The 20,296-nt window shown below is 35.8% G+C and overlaps 1 protein-coding gene across 7 annotated transcripts in view; it reads right to left on the reverse strand.

Annotated features, from left to right (window-relative positions):
* RCOR3 (REST corepressor 3) overlaps positions 1-20,296 on the reverse strand; it is a 42,719-nt gene that overhangs the window by 18,609 nt on the left and 3,814 nt on the right. For 6 of the 7 annotated variants that reach the window (XR_013997663.1, XR_013997664.1, XM_081120814.1 and 3 more), the window contains exons 3-9: positions 14,730-14,807; positions 11,476-11,528; positions 9,717-9,878; positions 8,106-8,230; positions 7,322-7,400; positions 1,862-2,080; positions 239-316 (exon numbers count right to left, since the gene is read on the reverse strand). Coding sequence is in view for 5 of the 7 variants with exons in the window: in XM_081120814.1 (XP_080976940.1) it covers positions 239-316; positions 1,862-2,080; positions 7,322-7,400; positions 8,106-8,230; positions 9,717-9,878; positions 11,476-11,528; positions 14,730-14,807 (794 nt within the window). In the remaining 2 variants the exon portion in view is untranslated. Of the gene's footprint in view, positions 1-238; positions 317-1,861; positions 2,081-7,321; positions 7,401-8,105; positions 8,231-9,716; positions 9,879-11,475; positions 11,529-14,179; positions 14,363-14,729; positions 14,808-20,296 lie in introns of those variants that run through there. The other variant, XM_081120816.1, reaches the window with a different exon arrangement.

Raw genomic sequence — 20,296 nt, forward strand, 5'->3', positions numbered from 1 at the left:
TACTTTGCTTGACAGGAATTGCTAAAGGCAGAAAGGAAAGAAATGATTTAACTTAAATCATTAGCCAAGTCTCAAAAGACTATCTAAATGACAAAATACACATAACAAATTATCCATATTATAAAACCTTAAACCTTCAAAGTATTAACACATGTGACCAAAAGAGTAGCTGGACACTGGATAACTCAAAGAAAAAGGCTTCACCATACTCAGTCACATATATTCTTCAATAACGTACCTCAGGAGGTTTGAATTCGTCAATTCCCCCTTCCATTTTCTGTTTAAGTGCACTGTTTACTTGCTTAGCATTCTGAACCTTAAATAAAGATAACCCAAAACATGAATCAGAACCGTACTTAAGTGAATTTCTGAGTACTCAATAAATGAAACGGGTATGTACAAACCCTCTTAAATTTTGTTTCAGGCGGATAGACACTTATCACACCTAGGGTGTGATATTCCACTCATTCAATTTATATACACATCCACTTATATACATATAATCTATGTAATAGATTAATAGACAGAGTACACAAATCATGATTATTGCATATCTTTTAATAATGTCTCTTATAACCAAAGATAACTGATATATAGGAATTAAAATCCATCACTATTTTTCATTGCCATAATGTTTTGATCAATAACAATTATTCCAATAACAATGATGAGGGTGAATAATATTTGTTAGGTGTTTTTTATGTTAAGCATCATTGTTGGTGCTCCCTGTCACACACTGAGCAAGGAGAATCAACAAGACAATTATTGTCAGGCAAGAGGGGTGAGGGCCTGCACAAGGGTAGCAGAGATGGGATTAAAAATGAGGGGTTTGATTTAAAGGGAATTTCAGAGATAAAACTCACATAACTTGGTTACCACTTGATATGTGTGTGTTGGGGCAATGACACTGGTGAGAGATGAATCAATGATGATTCTGATGTTTTCAACAGACAGCAAACGGAGAAAAAAAACCTTTCGGGGGTTAGATGAAATGTCCAGCAGGTAGCTGGAAATACAGCTACAGAGCTTGGGAGAAATGTGACAGCTTGAGAAGTTGATTCAGAAGTCACTACCACATAGTGTAAGGTTGGCTGTCCAAGAAAGGACAGACTTAGAAGAGTAACTAGACCCGAGGGTTAAACAATAACAGAAACAAACAAACAACAAAGGGAAAAGAAGACTGAGAAAGGCCAGAGACCTAACCACCATTCACTGAGTACTTGCTTTGTGCTAGGCACTGTCTTAGGGACTTATGATACGTTATCTTGTTTAATTCCTCTCAACCATCACGTGACTATCCACATTTCAAGATGAAGAAACTGAAGTTAAGAGAAGTTGAGCAGCTCCCTAAGGTTACACAGGAGGTAGATGGTGTAACCAGGGTTAGAACCTGGGCTCACTGAGTCTGAATCCTGGTGCTTAACCACTACTGGATTATGATGACGATACTCTTACAATACTACTGCTACTACTGCTGGTGCTAATGATGACGATGAAGAGAGTAGCCACTATTGAGCCTTCCAATGTGCCAAACACTGCTAAGCAATCTACATGCATCATCTCAAACAATTCCCAACAGCCTGTCGGAGTAGTATGATTATTACCCCCACCTCACAGATATAAAACTGAAGTGGAGAGAGATTCTAGTATTTCCCAAGATCCCGGAGCTGACAGGTAGCAATGCTGGGATTCAAACCTAGAACTGACAGAAGTATCTTACAATTTGGAAACAAGGTAAATTTTAAAGAATGAAGCTTATGTAAATGGGTCACTGAGAAAAATCTACAACATTTTGTTTACTGAGGTAAAGTGGATAAGCGAAAGGGACAGAATCATTAAAACTGTAACTTTTATAAACTACCTGACGTTTTAATGAGATCAACTCCATGTCCAGTTGCCTCAGGATGGTGTTGGCTGCATTGGGACTACAGGAAACAGCTACCACATCTTCCTGGGTTAAATACATGCCCTTAGGTGGACGGCACTTAGAACGCTGGGAATGGTGGCGATGTTGTAAACTCTGGTACTCTCTCCTTCCAAGTCCAATCTTGCTAGTTTGGACAGGTTGTTCAGTATTACCCTAGAAAAATAAAGATAGAATAACTGGTCGTTTAGTTTTTAACATGTAAAAGTTGAAAACTGTCTATTACTAATAGAGGTACCTGCTGGAGTAAGTACATCTAGAAAAACACTTCTAAGCAATCAGATTATGTATGAGTTCAAACACACACACACACACAGCTCACCAAATGGGGGAAAATAAGCATACAACATAATGTATTCCTGATTAATCCACTCAATAAAATGTTTGATTTCTACACCCAGAGGACTCTGAACAAAAGAAAAAATAAGTTGGACCCTAAACTATTCCTGTTTGCTTCCAGAGGGGATATAATTTCCCTAAGCAATAAAGGGGGGGAAATGCTATTCACATTAAGTACAAAGTTTTTATAAGAAAGTAAGAAAAGGGGCAAAGCAGGAATTATGAGAAGTGGTAGATTAGACAGCTGGTACAACAAGGTAACTTTTCACTCTCACTTTAGAGTTGTTGAAAGAGAAGTACGCCTCTAACTAAAGGTTAAAAAACAAACAATTACCCTAATCATGACATTTCTAAACTTTCAATCTAGTCATCTGTGAATAAAACAATATGTAAATTTGCATTTTGGAAGACAGTAAGAAATTTCTGATGATGATGACCGTGAATGAAGGAGGGTTTCGTTATTACCTGCAATATTCTTAGAGTGTGATATAAAAATATGTTATTTTGTGCTTTTGAGACAGAAATCCATTAGAAACTGTGTCCATTAGGTTGAAGGCTGTTTCACAGAACAGACTTAATAATCCAATTCTTTAGAAAATGAACTGTGAGCAAAAGTTATAAAACAATTATATAATAAAGCAAAATCCACTTCGTTGCTTAAAATCCAACTCAAAGTCACACATGGCAGACTTGATGTTCAGGGAAACACCTCCTAGTACAGCACTCCTAAAACTGTTGGATCAAATACTTTTTTAAAAAAAAGTCTTTTAAAATTCATTTCTGAGCTGGTAGGGAAGTGAGGAAATTCCTCAGAGACCAGAAATGCTGAGAAAGCAGGACTCCAGAGGGGTAAGAGTATGCAGGAGTTGGCATCTGCCCACAGCCCAGGCTTCAGTGGACCGCGGGCACAGGAGATAAAGCCAGGGCTCTGGAAGGGACCTCATCATTGTGCAACCAGAAAAAAATGCCCGTCCTGCAGAAGCAGAGGATGATTAAAGGGGGTCATGTCTATCTTATCATTGGCTAAATGGAAAAGAAACCAAAACAAGTCTCCCTGAGAATCCCCAACCATAGGCCTACATTCAAGCAGGTTTGAGGACTAAATTTTTATGACCTGTCTAGCCTGAAAAACCCAAAATAAAAAATTTTAAGTGTCTCAGGATTGTGGGCTTTCAGACACTTAGCAGAAGCAAATGCAAACAGTCTCTAGAAAAATGCACTTTAAACCCAGGTCTCAAAGTTTTTCTCAAATATGCTCCAAGGAAAATGAGATCACAGCTATAAATTTACAGAAGTCCTGTGAGTGAGAGACAGAGAAGCAAACAATAGAATTATACCTTTGCCCTGGCCGGTGTGCTCAGTGGTTAGAGCATCGGCCCCAGCAACAAAGGGTCTCAGGTTCCATTCCCAGTCAAGGGCACGTCCCTGGGTTGCCGGTTCGATCCCCGGCCCTGGTCGGGGTGCATGCAGGAGGCAACCAATCAATGTGTCTCTCTCACACTGATGATTCTCATTCTCTCTTTCTCTCTCTTCCTCCCTCCCACTCTCTAAAAATCAATGGGGAAAAAAATATACTCAGGGGAAGATTAACAATAACAAAACAGAATTATACCTGCAAAGACTGCAGATACTAGCATCACTAAATAAAAATAACACAATAAATGTTATATGTGTACAAAGAAATCAAAATCAGGCCCTGGCCAGGTGGCTCAGTTGGTGAGAGCATTGTCCCAATACACAAAAGTTGTCGGTTCGATCTCTGGTCAGGGCACATACAAGCAGCAACCAATGATGCATAAATAAGTGGAATGACAACTCGGTATTTCTCTCTCTTTCCCTGCCTGTCTCTCAAATCACTAAAAGCAACAACAAAAAAGGGCCTGTCCGTACACTAAAAGACAAAAGGTTGTGGGTTCAATTCCCGGTTGGAGCATGTACGGGAGGCAACCAATCGACGTTTCTCTCTCCACTGATGTTTTACTCTCTCTCTCCCCTCTCCACCCCCCTGTCTCTAAAAATCAATGAAAACATATCCATGGGTGAGGATTAAAAAAAAGAGAAATAAAAGAACTGAAAAAACAAAACTGTTGGCTTAGAATGTACACATGAGAAAAACAGCCACAATGTAGTATAGAAACATGGAAAGACAGAATGATGCACAATATGAGTGGTTAAGAGACAAATGAAAGTCCATTATATTTCTAAAGGGATTCCCGAAGAAAAGGAGAGAGAGAATGAGGGGCAAGCAATATTCAGAGGCAACAAATGATAATTTTATACAACTTAAGAAGACCTAGGATTCAGAAAATTACAATGAATCCAAAGCAAGTTTAAAAAAGAAATCCATACTCAGATACATCGAAGTGAAACTACAGAACACTAAAGACAAAGAAGAGATCATAAAAGTCGACAGAGATGAAAAAGTACCTCCAAAAGGATAACTAGCCTGACAGCAGACGTCTCTGCAGCAATGACAGAAATCAGAATCAGGAGAACAGTAATCTTCAAATAACAACTGTCAACCTTGGTGCCTAACCCCAACAAAACTAAGATTTCAAGCAATAAATTTGGTTGTTAAAAAGACTGCTTTGGCAACAGGGTAAAGAATGGACTGGAAGGTGTGGTGTAGAGTCTGGCGGCATGGAGGTAAGATGAAGTAATTCAGAGCTGAGAACCTAAAAATAAGGCGAACAGAAGAACAAAGAGGAAGGGCAAAATTTATAGTTACCTGAGAGAATATGAAAAGTAACAACAAAATGAGTAGAGTGAGTGAAAGGGGGAACCACTAAAACTGAAACACAACAGTTTAAAAGGTAGACAGGAAATCAGAGAAGGGTGTTACAGTCAAGAGATTTTCAGGAAGAAGGGGGGAGGAGGTGTCAATAACATGAAATGACAAAAAGTGTAAGTAGAATACAAAGAATAGTCTTTAACCCCTCATGTGGCAGTTAGGCGGTCACTGATGACCTCTCAACAGTCAGGGAAGGGAAGGGACAGAAGAAGCCTGACTGAGGCTAACTCAAGAGTGCTAAGGAGTGGTTTGTTTTCCAGACTGGTTGAGAGATAGTTATGTTTTTAAATGGGAGACCTGTGCATACTTTTGGGCTGTACTGAAAAGGGTAAATATATGGCACAGAGAAGGAATGACTGATGGGAAAAGTCCTAGAGGCGATAGGAAGGGATAAACAGGCTCGAACAAGCAGTGAAATTATACAGAACAAGGGAAGGAACCTTTCTTTCTGTGAGAGAGGCATTCAGGCACAGACTGTTCATTCAGTAGACATTACTGAATATCATTTCATGTTACCAGAGCTGTAACATTTTAAAAGTCTAATCATATCAAATATTGGCAAGGAAGTAAACAATGAGTACTGTGTAAAGTGCTAAGGGGTATGAGATGTACTCAGACCCTGCCTTCAGAGACTTCACAGCTTAGTGGGCAAAATACAATATTTTAGTATAATGTTCTAAGTATAAATACACTCAGATGAAAACGGTATTGTGGTAGAACAGAGGTTAGGGGAAAGACTGGAATTTAAGGGAGTTCCTGCTTAATATTTTGTCCATGAAGTAGAAGGTGAAGTTATCTGCCAAGATTTTGAGGGGAGTGAGAGGTAGTAGGTGATGTGTAGAAAGGAATAAATGTCCAAAATAGTTGCTCAGATTACAGAACAACAGCAACTTTTATTAAAAATTTACTATGTACTGAGTACTAAGTGCTTTTACACATATTTGATTCTCAAAACAATCCTATTATTTTTATTTTACCAATGGAAAAAACTGAGGCTTAAGAGGTTAAAAACTGAGAGGTGCTAAGGACTACACTGAGATTGAAAACTACTTTTTGTAAGTAGCAAGAATTTATATGACTGTGCCATTTTCTCCTGCTGACTGATCCAGTTTTGTAGGTTGATAGGATTAGGGAAGGTATAGTAGAAGGATGAGGGAGGGTGAAAGATACTGGAAAGAAAACAATTTAAGTAGCTGATCATTAGGCTCAGGGAAACAGGTCAGATTTGGAGAAAAATAAAGGGATGAGTAACTGTAAGACGATTTTGCAATATTAACACAGTAAAATATCAACTGGAGGTAAGAATAGGATTTTCACAATTTCACTGATGAAAGAGTTTAAGATGATGACAATGGCTAGAATGGGTTACGGCCCCTGAGTTCCTTAAAAGGAGTAAGAGTCATTCAGTTGGATGAGGTCATGTTTTGTCTCTCCAATTTCAATGTTATTTTCACTATTCCACAGCTGCTTGTACCTCATAAGCCTTTACACATCAACATTGGGTCTACTTTTTACACTTATGTAATTCCCTGCCTTAATAAATGAGTATGTGTATCAGTTTAGCCTGTTCTTAATGACTTCAAGTCCTCGTGATTGTCATTACATTGAGGAATACGTGTGCTTTGCTAGTTGGGGATTCTTCCACCTCTTCCTCTGAGGTAGATTTTGATTTTCACTGCTGTCAGTATACCTGCTACTCATTTCTAATTTGGTACAATATGCAACAACAACATCAAACGTTTTCAAGAAAAATGGGTAGGCCCTGGCCAGGTAGCTCAGTTGGTCAGAGTGTCATCCCGATAAGCCAAGGTTGCTGTTGGATCCCCGGTCAGGGCACACAGAGGAATCAATCAATGAGCGCATAAATAGGTGGAACAGACCAATGTTTCTCTCTCTCTCCTTTCCTCTCCCCCTAAAATCAATAAAATAAAAATTGTTTTAAAAAATAAAAAATTGGGTAACAACCAGAAAGCTTAATTTTACGCCAAATACATCTGAGGGTATTTTATTTCCTTTCTATGGATTAAAAAGCAGAGATTGCGACAGGGCTTTTGATACTTCTGAGTGGTTGTGATAACCCCAAAATTACTTAAACTACTGGCTAATTGGAGTTCTAGATGTTCACGCTTTCCCAAAAAACTCTAATTATTATTGGAATTTACAACCTTCTAAGTCATTATGTAAAAACATTTTTCTTAACATGAAGTGGCCTTCCTTCTTTCTGAGTGGACGTGTGGAACTGCCAGCGCTCTAACGGTAGCCATTACCTCTTTCTTGGCTTCCTTTTTGGGATCATAGTCACTATCGTTTCCATCCATTGGGTGTGTTTCTTCCACATCATCGTCACTGGGAAGAGATGGAGATTAGTGAACTTAATGCCTTTCTTTTTATTCTTTTCCAGTGCTCTTATCAAATGGTAATATACCTTGCTAATAATTTTACTAAATATTCCCTAACAGAACAAGAGCTGCCTTGGAGAGAGGAGCTTTTATAATTTAGATTTCTGTAGTGTTTAGAAACATTTAGGGTATACAGAATCATTTTAGCAAACATTTCTAGCTATAGAAAAAAGAGACCCAACAGGAAAGATATTTAGAAAGAATTACCATTTGGGAAAGTGAACACATATATTAATTTGATATCATACTTATCATTTCAGTTCTCTCATTAGAAAATAAACACAAAAACCAGTAGGCAAAATTATTTTATACTGCCATAAAGATACAGCTACAGTAACGTGGACTTCAGTTACTCAGGTAATTGTGGAAAGAGCATCTTCTAGAGAATTTACTTATTAGTATTAAATATATCAATACTAAAAGGAAGCATTTGTGATCACAGTCAAACACAGCTCAAATATAACTCAGCTGCAAAGTTTGCTGGCCACGATTAACAGTTAAGAGTTGAAGAGAGTTCTTATAATTAAGGTTTTTGATTACACAGCCCTTCCTATCAGAGCAGAAAGAAGTACTTACAGTGTTGCGATGATTTTTCTGCCTTAGGAAATGTAATCAATCCAATACAGTAACTATATAAAGGCATCTAACCTACCTGTCACCCTGATTATGTCTATTGGCTAGTTTCCGAGCCTGGCGATCCATCAAGCTTGTCCTAGATCGAGTTTTTTTCCAGGAATAGTAATATTTTACAAGGCTAGCAATAGTCTTATCTGGAAGCTTAAAAAAAAAAAAATCATGTTAATATTAGCAAGTTTAATTCATAAACTCCAATTAACAGAATAAATATTTCTGATATTCTTTGATATTTAGCAAACAAGGGCATAGATTTTAAAAAAAACGTTCATGAGTACCTTTATAAATTATATAAATAAAAAGTGTGTTATAGTCATAGCACTCCACCCACACCTATTATACCTATGACACTGACGTTTCTGAATAAATATGCCAATTTGTTCTGAGGGAGGGGAGGAAGATATCACAAACACAGTGAGAGTGGCCTCAGAAGTCCCCAGCACAGTTGTATTTAATATGTTTTCCTTAAAGAGTTACTCAATTATTTTTTCCCTTTGTAAATTAGAATTTTTTTATTGATATATAATTCACATTATCATAAAAAATCTCCAATTTAAAGTGTATAAGTCAGTGGTTTTTAGTATATTCACTACTATGTGCAACTAAATTCCCAACATTTTCATAACCTCAAAAAGAAACCCTACCCCTTTAGCAGTCACTCCTCCTCTCCTTAACCTCATCTCTATGGATTTGCCTATTCTGAACATTTCATATAAATGGAATCATACAATATGTGACCTTTATGTCTGGCTCCTTTCAGTTAGCACAATGTTTTCAAGAAAAGCTATTCAATTCTTAACAATGATTTTTTAAAAATCATTTTGTTTTAAATCCAGGTTTTAAAATGATAAATAATGCAAATAGACTTTAGCTACCAAATAAAACTCTTTGGGTATTAAAATGACTAATGATCATGCACTGATTTGTCATACAGGAAAACAAGAATGCACACTCGCAGTCAAAAATGTTCGTCTTGAGCCCCGGCAAGTGTGACTAGGTGGTTAGTCTCTAACAATCAATGGGGGGAAAAAACCTCAGGCGAGGATTAAAAAAACAACAAAAAATGTTCTTTTCAATTATGGAAGACACTTTGATGTATCTGCAAACACTATGCAGTTTTTATCAATTCAGGTTAAAAGTGCTTAATGCAGCAACTTCTCAGGTTTATATTGTTTTGGCACAATACTAAAAATTTAAGAGCTAGAAATAAAGAGCGATTTTCTTCCATTAAAAAAAAAGGCAACAGCATCTAAGCAATATTGAATTACTGAATATTTAAAAATTGATTTTCAGAGCCAAAGGAATATAAATTATAAAATAAAATCCTTATGTTAAAAAATAAAATTGAAATTACGACTTTTCTCCTGGAATGACAAACTTTTTTAACAATACTATTACACGTATACTTGTCATAATAAAAATTAATTTATCACAATGAAATAGCAAGTAACTGTCATGCATTAGAGTGATTGTAGACAATAGGACTGTATGCAAATAAACCTTTTCCAAAATATTTTAAAAAATTAAAATGAATGGAAGACATTTTTTCTAATTAGTAATTAGGAAGTGTTTAATATCAGCATAAGATATCATGCAGATATGAATCACAGTAAGACCAAAATTACCATACCATTTGTTGAATCCTGTGAAAGCTCTTCCCATGAAAACTAAAGGCTTGTTCAAATAGGACTTTATCTTCCACTGTCCACTCATCCGGAAAGGGAGTAAAATTAGGGAGATCAGCAAGGGACTTCTCAATGTTATGTTTATGCCAGAACAACATGCCAAGTGCCTTTGAAGAGAAATCAATCCCCTTTGGTTTTTAATGGATTTACGTTCCATCACAGTTAAGAGAATTAAACACAAATTACATTAAAATCTTAAGCCTATGACTTCAACTGAAGATACACTCACAGTTTGGGGTTTTTAATCAGGGTTGCCTAAGTAGCAGACCTCATTTATTTATTTCTTTTAAATCAGGGCCTCAGAATAGAGAATGTTCTTACATACCATATCTGCTGCAGAATCTAAGAAACGGTTAGCTGAGGAGAGTGACTATAATTACTAACGCAGGTCTGAAGGCTCATATCAAGACTTTTAACCCACATTTATTCATCTGTCAATGTGTAGAGAAAAATATGCTAAAAGGAAAAATATGCAGTAAACCAGCAACTGAATGAAAACCGTCGATTCTAACACAAAACTAGAACTGTTTAGTCGATACCTAGTAGAGAAATGCTTGTTTTAACCTTTTAGAAACATATCAGGGACTAAACAGTCCTAAGAAGTAAGAGTACCTCAACTACAATTATAACAATCTATCAGATATATATTTTAAAGTTCTTTATTATCATAATGTACAGGAAGAATTATTATGAGGTATATTAATAACTTCAATGACTTTATTAGCAAACCATAGGAAAGCCTGAAATGGACTATTTCCAAGAGTTCACAATTTCCTCTTCTATTATAGGAAGCAGTAGGCCCTTATCTTTACACTAAGGTGCTGAATATCATTTAGGGGATAGAGTTTTATTTCCTTAGAGACTTAGCAACTTTTTCAATATTGAGTTTTTAAGTTAATTTCTGTATACTTTGGTAATACTCTTTTAAAATGAAGATGAAAATGAACATACATGCAGTCACTTTTAAAGTATTAACTTTCTTAAATATCAAATAGAAAGTCAAAGCCTAAAAACAAAATACATAAATAAGGGCTTCAAAATTCACAAAAAAGATAACTACATTTAGATTTTATTATGTAACCATGTTACTGACTATAGAGTTAGCTCTTTATAATCCAGGTTACCGGTAATTCATTTATTTTACTACTGCTTCTGATAAAGGTCGATCTAATACTTAGTTGAAATGAAATTTAAAAATCTCTATTTCATTTTTATTTTTCCATGTTCTTCATCCCCTTATTACTAGAGATAAATAAAGCATAAGCCACATAAATCTCCTTTTAAAGTTATCTAATTTTTAAAAAACTCTTTGTGAATTATTTCATCCATAATTGAAAAGTCTTAAATATTTCTTTAAGTTTAACGTTAAATTCTTTTAGATTAAAAAGTCAAAGAGAATTACGTGTACTCAAAAATTTTTCCTTTTGGATAAGCATTTGCAGAGCAATCCTAAAGGCTTTCAGATGCTTTTAAAACTCAAAGTAGAATAAGAAACAAGTATTTAAAGAAAAATGGTCAAGCCCTTGAGACAAATGTTTTTGAAAGCAAAATCCTTCATGTTCAAAGGTAAGACTTTGCTAGGACTTTTACTATCTCTAAAGTTGGTTGAGCTGCTGCACTTTTAGGACAGAAATGATCATGAGTTGTTCTTTGGATTTGTAAATGTTGAGGCAAGCCTTAATGTTAAAACGTTTCTTTACATACCTGTTCCACATTGTAGCCATGTTTCTCCTTTGCAATTGCAATATATTCATCCACTGGAATGAAACAATGGAATATAATTAATTATTTTACTTCATTTGCCCAGGTCTACGTTTTTTGTTGTTGTTGGTGGTGGGGTTTTTTTGTTTTTTTTTTTAACAATGCAGAATTTACGAATTTATATTCCAGGGGTAACAAAATAGCCAAAGTCATTTCCCATGAAATGTTACAAAAAAGACTTTTAGTTCTATGAACAGGATCAGAAGTTCACTTGGTTTGAAATTTTACTTAGTATTACTTCTATGACCATATAGCATATACCTATTCAATTCAATTACTATAATTATTTTTGAATGTAAAAAAAATCAACCTGTGAGTAGCCAATAGAGCCTAATTACACTGTAAAATATTAGATAAGTTCTTGATTTTTCTGCTGCAGTCTTTATTTGAAGTCACTTAGCTATTTAAGATCCCATACCATATTTAGAGTTGGCCCAAAGCCTTTACCTTCCCATTTTGCCAGCTATACATAGTAACAACATATTTAGATATGCTTCAGTATCCCTAAAATGTTCTTCAGCATTTCCTGCTAGCTATACAAAAGATGTCTGAATATTCCAGTTTCACTCATCCTCCTATTATTTAGATAAGCACAGCTCCAGTGATGATCACTGGCTATTTCAAGGCCTCATTGCTGAGAAGTCTGCTACTTCACATTCAGCAAGACTGTTTTATGTGAGGTCTATATAGTCCTTCTTGATCCATATATATTAATATTATGTTATTATATTAGCACATTTTTGAGAAGCAGTAGTTAAGAATTCTGATTCTCGAACAGCTAGTCTACCTGAGCCTGATTCTCAGCCTTATTGCTAGTGTTTTAACTTTAGGCAATTAAACTTGACCTTTTTGTACCTTAGTTTCCTCATTGGAAATGGTGATAAAAATAGTATAGTACCTTCCTCTTAGGATTAAATGAGTTAATACATGTAAAGTGTTCAGAATAGCACCTAGCACATTTTAATTACTTTTTAAAAACTTGTTATCATTATTAGTCAGTACAGTACAGATTAATATATGAATGTTTATTATAAAAATAATGCTGTTAGAATAACAACTATCTTTTATAGATATTATTACACCTCCCTAAGATTGTAAGCTTTTGGTACAAGAAATCCAAAATATTATATTTTGTTTAGAATCCATAGCACTTAAACACATGACAGGTCTAAATATATGCTGACTAATTTTAACAAAAATGTCTTATAGTCCTATAAATAGAAGGCTAAAGAATACCAATCAATTTGTGGTTCTTAACCCTGGCTATGCATTAGAATCAGTGGAGGAGCTTTTTTTAAAATTTATCTTTATTGTTGAAAAAATTACAGATGTCCCCTTTTTTCCCCCATTAACCCCTTCTACCCCATACCCCCCCCCCCACTCCAAGCCTTCACCACACTATTGTCTGGGTCCATGGGTTATGTATTTATGCATTTAAATTCTTTGGTTAACCTCCCCCCTCGCCCACTCACCCCCACCTTCCCTCTGAGATTTGTCAAATGGAGGAGCTTTTAAAAAGTCAGTCCAACCCTGGCTGGTGTGGCTCAGTTGTTAGAGTGCTGGCCTGCTCACCAAAGGGTCTCGGGTTCGATTCCCGGTCAGGGCACATACCCAGGTTGCAGGTTTAATCCCAGTTGGGACACACGCCCGAGGGAACTGATTGGTGTTTCTCTCTCCTCTCTCTCTCTCTCCCTCTCTCTCTTCCTCTCTCTAAAATTTAAAAAAAAAAAAAAGTAAGTCCAGCCCTGGCCAGTGTGGCTCAGTTGTTTGGAGCATTGCCTGGTGCATGGAAGGGTCTTGGGAGGCAGCTGATCAATGTTTCTCTCTCACATCAATACTGCTCTCTCTCAACCTCTCCCTTCCTCTCTCTGTAAAACCAATAAAGACATATCCTTGGGTAAGGATTAAAAGTGTAATAATAATAAACTTTAAACAAATAAAAAGTAAGTCCAGGCTCCACCTCTGAAAATTCTGATTGAACTGGTTTGATAGAGACCACATGTCAACAGAGTTTATTTTTTAAAGTTCCCGCAAGTGATTCCAATGCATAGCCCTAGACCTTCAGGTGGATATGCCACATGGGCATCATACTACCAGGAAATGGTGGCTTTCTGAATTCTGTTCACCACTTTGCTAAGAAAGACACCACTGTATAAAAACAGTGTGAAAACAGCAAAAGCCAATGACACCGTGATACTCAGTTTATGAATGAAAACCGTTGCGTATGAGGATTGAACCAAAGAAACCCAACATTCTCTTTCGGGTTTCTCAGTATACAGTCCCAGAACAAACGTAATTTCATGTATTTGTTTAAGAATGCCTCAAGAGCATTTAATTCCTAGATTACCAGCTAGACCTTTTGCTGGTGCTCTAAAGTGCTTAAACAGGAAGTATGACCAGGTATGCAGAATATTACTCAGTTTTCAATTTTTAGTTCTCTTATTGCATCAATAAGGGTAATTAGACTATTACATGATCATTACTCGTGGGACTAAATAAACCATCATGGGACAGCTATAAGATTTAGTAAATATTTTTAAAAGACAAGTTTATTTTACAGCTGCTAGAATTAAGCTGTTCAGTGGGGTTTTTTTTTAGTAAATTCAATGATAACTAAATGGAGGGATGGGGATCTTAGTTTTGTTACCTGCACGTTTCCTATATCTGATGTGCCGCAAAGGATCAGGTCCGCTACATCACATTGAAGTCTAAAGCCACACCATGATTCAAGAAGTGCATGGTCAATGATCCAGAAGGTCTCCGTCCAGAAATGGAGAGCACAAAGATGACCTGATTGATGGCTGCTGAAGTCAGTTCTTTCCCCTTTCCTCTTTAAAATGGTAATGATAGTGGGCTCTTTGAAGTTTGAAGGCATTTCTTTACATCTCCATACACTGAGGAAAAGCCTGTGCAGATGTCTACATAGTAACTCCCTCCCCTGCTTGAGGATTTAAGCAGCAATGCCATCAGATCCTAGGTTTCCTCTGTCTTCCTGGGCCTGACACAAATTGGAATGATCAACCCACTACCTTTCAAAAGGAAAAACATTCTAATATAAAAACCTCCATCAAAAAAACAAAACAAAGACAAACTTTTTTCTTATGAGAAGCTAAGAGACCCAAAAACAAATATAAATTGCATTTTGAATTGGTTAATAGATCCCTATCGACATAAATGTTCAATTTCAGAAAACTTACATTTGGTATCTGGAATACTGTGATATGGAGACCATACAAGCATTCCTCCATTGTCTTTATCTGTGTACTTTGTAGCACCTGGGGAAAAAATTAATTACTTTGAATATGATAGATTTTTATTTACATTCAAAATGAGTGTAAACAAAGTTAGTTTATTTCTATTTTATTATAGTACCTGCAAAAGAGGGCAAAGAAACAAAGTATGGGAAAATAAAGGAAAACAGATTTACATTAAATATATTAAATATCCCATTTATGAAAATGAAGAAAATTTCATAAACACTGAAGCATACTCCCTTTAAATTAAAAAGATTTTCTTTAGTACATTACACACTCCTACTTCTTTATGGATAATAACTGACTTAATCTTGTATACATTACTTAGGAATCATTAAAAACTCTTCTAAAACCATGGAGAATACTTCAGGTGGTAAGTTAACTGTTTTGTCCTATATCTAAATGGGCCAAGATTACTGTAATTTTTAAATATTTGTATCTGCCTCATATAGTTTTTATTTAATCTTATTCTTTGCTAGAAGCCTGCCAGCTACTCCCTTTTAGACTTCATTTATTACACTTTATATTTATAAATGTGCTCTGTGTAAGAAGAAAACAAAGTAAAAAAATGTAAAAGTTAATAATGCTATTTCTCCTTAAAGTAACCTGAGAGTCTACCTCTAATCTAGAAGCACACTATTGCTGTTTCTAATCTAGTTCTAACTTTTTATAATCTAAAAAGTCAGAAAAATCAAGCTCTGCTGAAATTGCATGTAAATTAAGAACAGACAGAATGGATGCATGCCTGACAAAGCTATCCCAGAGCCAAGGGCAGGCCTAGGGAGTCTGGTCTTTTCCTAGCTTCTTCTTTATTCTTAGGTGCATTCAAGTTAATTAAAACTAGCAACAAATGAAGCACTGTTGCCACCTATTTTAAGAAGACTTGTTTTTGAGCATGTCATAATTAACTTTCATAAAGTGTTGTGAGCTACCAGCAACTAATGGCTAGAATTTCAAAATTATTCACATAAAACATTAACAGAATTCTGAGGTTAAACTGTAATAATTTACAAAGTTAAAAGATATTTGGAACACAGAACATTCATTTCCAGGGGTAAAGGAACTACTACTATCATCTCAATCTATAGAAGTTATCAAGCAATAATTTAATATCACTTATTTTTATGTTTGAAGCAGCATCATACATCACTGTTGTATACTCAACAAATTTTAGAGAATGATACACTGTTAGTGAAATATGAAGCTAAAATTATTTTTAAAATTTGTATCTTTTACCATAAAGGAAAAATTAAGCATGGAGAAAAGAGAAATGAGAGAACACTAACAAAGTGTTAGAAAAACCATAATTACAAAATAAATCTAAAAGCAAAACTCATCACATTTTGTCACAAGCATCTTTAATAAAAGAAGACAAAAATAGGAGCTAAGAATTTAGGAAAATGGAAGTCAGAAGTACATTATCTAAAATTTATATTCAATGAAAATAAATTGCAATGTCTTTTAAAAATGTCAGTATTAAAATATATTTAATTAAGATGGGTAAACAATGACTGGAAAATTAAATGAACAGTCAGGGCTACGGGGAACCCAAGGTGACCACTAGGTTCTTCCTGGCTCCCCCGTATGTTTTAAGTTTTTGCATTCCTTCACCCACCATAGTACACTTAAGCTGGACTTCATTCTGGAAGTGTTAAAGCTTTCCCCTGCCACAAGGCTGATGCCCTCACAGTGGCAAAGAAACTGTTAGAAAATGTTTCCCACCTGGGGTATACCTTCCAAAATCTCTAGTGATTGGGGCAGCCACTTCACTGAGCAAATCACATGGAACTTTAATGGACGGACTTGCAAGCTCTTGGAATTATGACTGACCCTATTACCCTCAATTATCAGGCAAGGTTGAGAGAACTAATGGAAAAAGTGGATTCAAGCAGAACAAGTTTAATTACACAGAACTGAATGAACAGATGAGAAGGGTGACAATTTTATGACTTTTTATTTGAAATGCTGATTTTTAAAATCTTGTTTTCCACATATAAGGAATATTTTTCTTTCTTTTAAAGTACCTGTGACCTAGAGCAAGTTAGAAAATTACACCTTTGTAAGCAGTATTGAAACATTTTGTTCTCTCTTTAATTGATCCCTCCAGACTTTGGAAACTCAATGAGTATTTTTATTTTCAAGGCAATATGTTGGTTTGCATAAGTTCAATAAGAATCAGTTCTCTTTATAAGAGGACACAAGGCTTTGACTGGAATGTAACATTTGAGAGACATGCACAGGCTCAGATGTGACCAGAAAGCTTTAAAGAATTAAAATTGACTTTGGAAGCCAATAAAAGCCCCTTGGAAAAACAGCTTGGTACCTTGCTTATATGATTCACAGTAGTCTTTCCAGGTAAGGAACAAAGGTTGCTCACCAGCAGATTCAAGGAAAGAACCTCAGGATACGTTGGGTACCTTGAGAAGGGGTATTGCAGAAGTCTGATGGCAAATATGCCGGTTGGCTTCCTAGCCTTGAGAGGTCTTTTTAAGCTCAGTCGGAAGAGTCCTTATTGGAAAATTCCAGCAAAGCAGAGTTGAAAGAGCCTATGTGGTTAATTACTTTTCTTGCTGGACTTATACAATTAGGCCAAGTTTATTGAAACTAGATTCATTTTACAAATAAATTAAGTCTTAATTTGGTTACCAGCTAGACCTTTGGTAAAGATGGAGGTGATTTTAGAGAGAAAAATTGTTTCAGTAGAAACCATAATACACCTTTGTGAATTAGATTCTAGTGCTGTTCATTGTCTTTTGAGTTTTTAAAAATATTTAATTTCTACCTATAAACTGGACTAGACTCTGAATTTTTCTAGTTTTCCTAAAAACTCAACCCTCCACACTAACATTTTCATTTTCCCACCCTTAGACTTGGAATCATTAAGCACTATCACTGCTCTCTTTCCAAGGCCATGAAAACTAAAGTGGGACAACTTGATGCAAACCTCAGAAAAATCACAACCACAGCTCATCTATGGACAATTTCTGTGCCTGCTGCAGAAAGATCACCAGACATTCAAACTGCAGCCCAGGAGACTGAGACTGTCACTGCCTGCCTTCACTCCACCTGAAGGTGCTTCGAGCCAGAAATCTTTTCAACTGCCTGCCTTCAGAACTCAAAAACCGAGATTATATAGTCTGCTCCAATCATTAATCTTTGTTTTCTTTTGTTTTCATAAAGATGCCTTTTAAATACCAGACTGCTTGCACGATGGGCTTAACTCTGGGAGCCCACCTGAATCACCACCACCTCCTGAAATGAGACACAACTGTTAACTTAAACTGAAAATTTCTCAAGACACATACTGGTTTAATGATCTACAGAACAATCTACCAACCCAAATTCTGGAGGAGGGAACTGTGGGGGTCCAGATGAGTCACCCCAAGATGTGCCCCTATGGTATGTAGATTGTTTTGAACTAAAGGCAACTTTAGCCACAGGCTCAGGAGAAACTTGCCCCCCCCCCCCCCGCCAAATACCTAGAAGAATCTGAATTAGAGGCCTTGTCCATAAGAGATCATCAGCGATAACCATTTCGACCCACCTACATGGCAGGGCAAACTTATTTACTTGAGTATCAGCTCTCAACATCCTGCAATGATCCTTTAAAGCCCCCAAGACTCATTCCCTCATCCCTAGATCAGAATGTTTTATACCTCAATCCCCCTGTCTATTTCTGACCCTCTCCTGCATGTAGGTCTCTGACTCTCTCATGTATGCAGGGTTCCCATACATATATATTTATTATATTTTGTTATTTTCTCTTGCTAAAAAATAAAATAAAATATATATTTAATTTCAACCACATAAAATAAAAGCACAAAAGCAAAGAGCCAAATCATTCAATGGAAATAATACAGACATCCTATCTAAATTTGTCAGAGCCTTTATTTACTTAATAAACTCTATTGCTAGTTCAAGTGAGTATCCTAAACTTCAATCCTTTAATGTGGGACTGATTCTTCCACAATGAATTGTGACGATAAGATAATTTAAATCCTACTTAATTAAACATAGACTGCAACAAAGGTTTGCATTGTCTCAAGTCTTAATAGTATATCATGCTTAATATTTAAACATATTTCCCTGCATCTGATTCTTGCATTATAGAAGGCCTGAATTAAAATATCTTCATTAAATATCTCTTCTTAAACAAATATAAACTTTAAAAAAAATACTTTTCCCCATGAAGAGTAATAGTTAAGTTTCCCCCAAAATTCTTAGCATTGTAATTAAAGGCTTGATCTGACAGAAACTGGCACTCACTCAAGCTGTGGGGACTAAGGGACCAAGAGCTCTACGAACATGGATGTATGAGTGCCTTTGTAGAATAATCGTGTCTGGTAGCAGAAAACACCTAATTAGGCATTTCACAGTGTTCTTCCCCTAACCATTGAACTGGACTCCAGTGTTTTCAATCACCTATGTGTCAACTAGGCCTAGGAGATGACTGATGTTCACAGAAAATGAGATACATTTTAGTAAAATGATTAAGAGTGTAACCATTATAGACCAGACTCCAAGTTTGAACCCCAGCTCTGCCACTTCCTAGCTTTGTTACCTTGAGCAAATTTACTTAATCTGCCTGTGCCTCAATTTAACTCATCTTAAAAAAGGGATGAGAGTACCTACTTCACAGAGTTGTTCAAAAATTAAATGTATTAATACAAAGTAGCTGGCAAATGGTATGAATTATATAAGACTTATTATCCCTAGTATATGCTTATGAAAACAGTTCTTAATTCCTTTCTTTCTCTACTCTGGAGGGGCTTCTTCCCACATTATCAACCAAATAAAAGTATGAATGAATGAAACCTCATGGGACTCCAACACAAATGGCTGATGCCCACTCTCACCAACCCTTTGAAAATGAGATTGAATAGCTGAAGTGACCTTTTAGTTTTTCTGACAAATTAAACGTAATTCCTCTGCTATAATAGAACATTAGAAAGTAACTTGTATTATTAAAAACAATTTACTCTCCAGGATGCTTTGCATCCAATCACGTTTCACCATTTCCATTACAAAAGTCAAAATGAACTAAAATAAAGGACACAAACCCAATGTTTATTTTGCTTTTATCTGTAACAATAATGAAGATTCTATCTCAAAACTGTCTGATATTCATGAATAGTACTGATAATCAAATTTGACTCACAAACAAAATAACCAAGCCTCAGATCCTAACTTTTGAATTAAAAAACCACCCAACCAACCAAAACCTAGGTAGCAAGCTACCACAATTTTAAAAGATGATAGTGGGATGACATTCTGAAAATAAAATTATTGAACAGTTTTTAAAAATATTAAATGCAACACTTAAAAGTTTAATCCCTTAGAAATTTTTTAGATCCTAACTGAAGTTGGTAAAATATGAGACCAAATGAAAAACCAACAACTATCAAACAAAAGTACAGTTATTTCCATGGTATCGTAGATTCAACCAACCATGAGATCGAAAATATTTGGGAACAAAATAGAATGCTGCTGGAGATGTGTACTACGTAGTT

The sequence above is a fragment of the Miniopterus schreibersii genome (assembly GCF_964146895.1).
Source record: "Miniopterus schreibersii genome assembly, chromosome: 19".
NCBI lineage: Eukaryota > Metazoa > Chordata > Mammalia > Chiroptera > Miniopteridae > Miniopterus > Miniopterus schreibersii.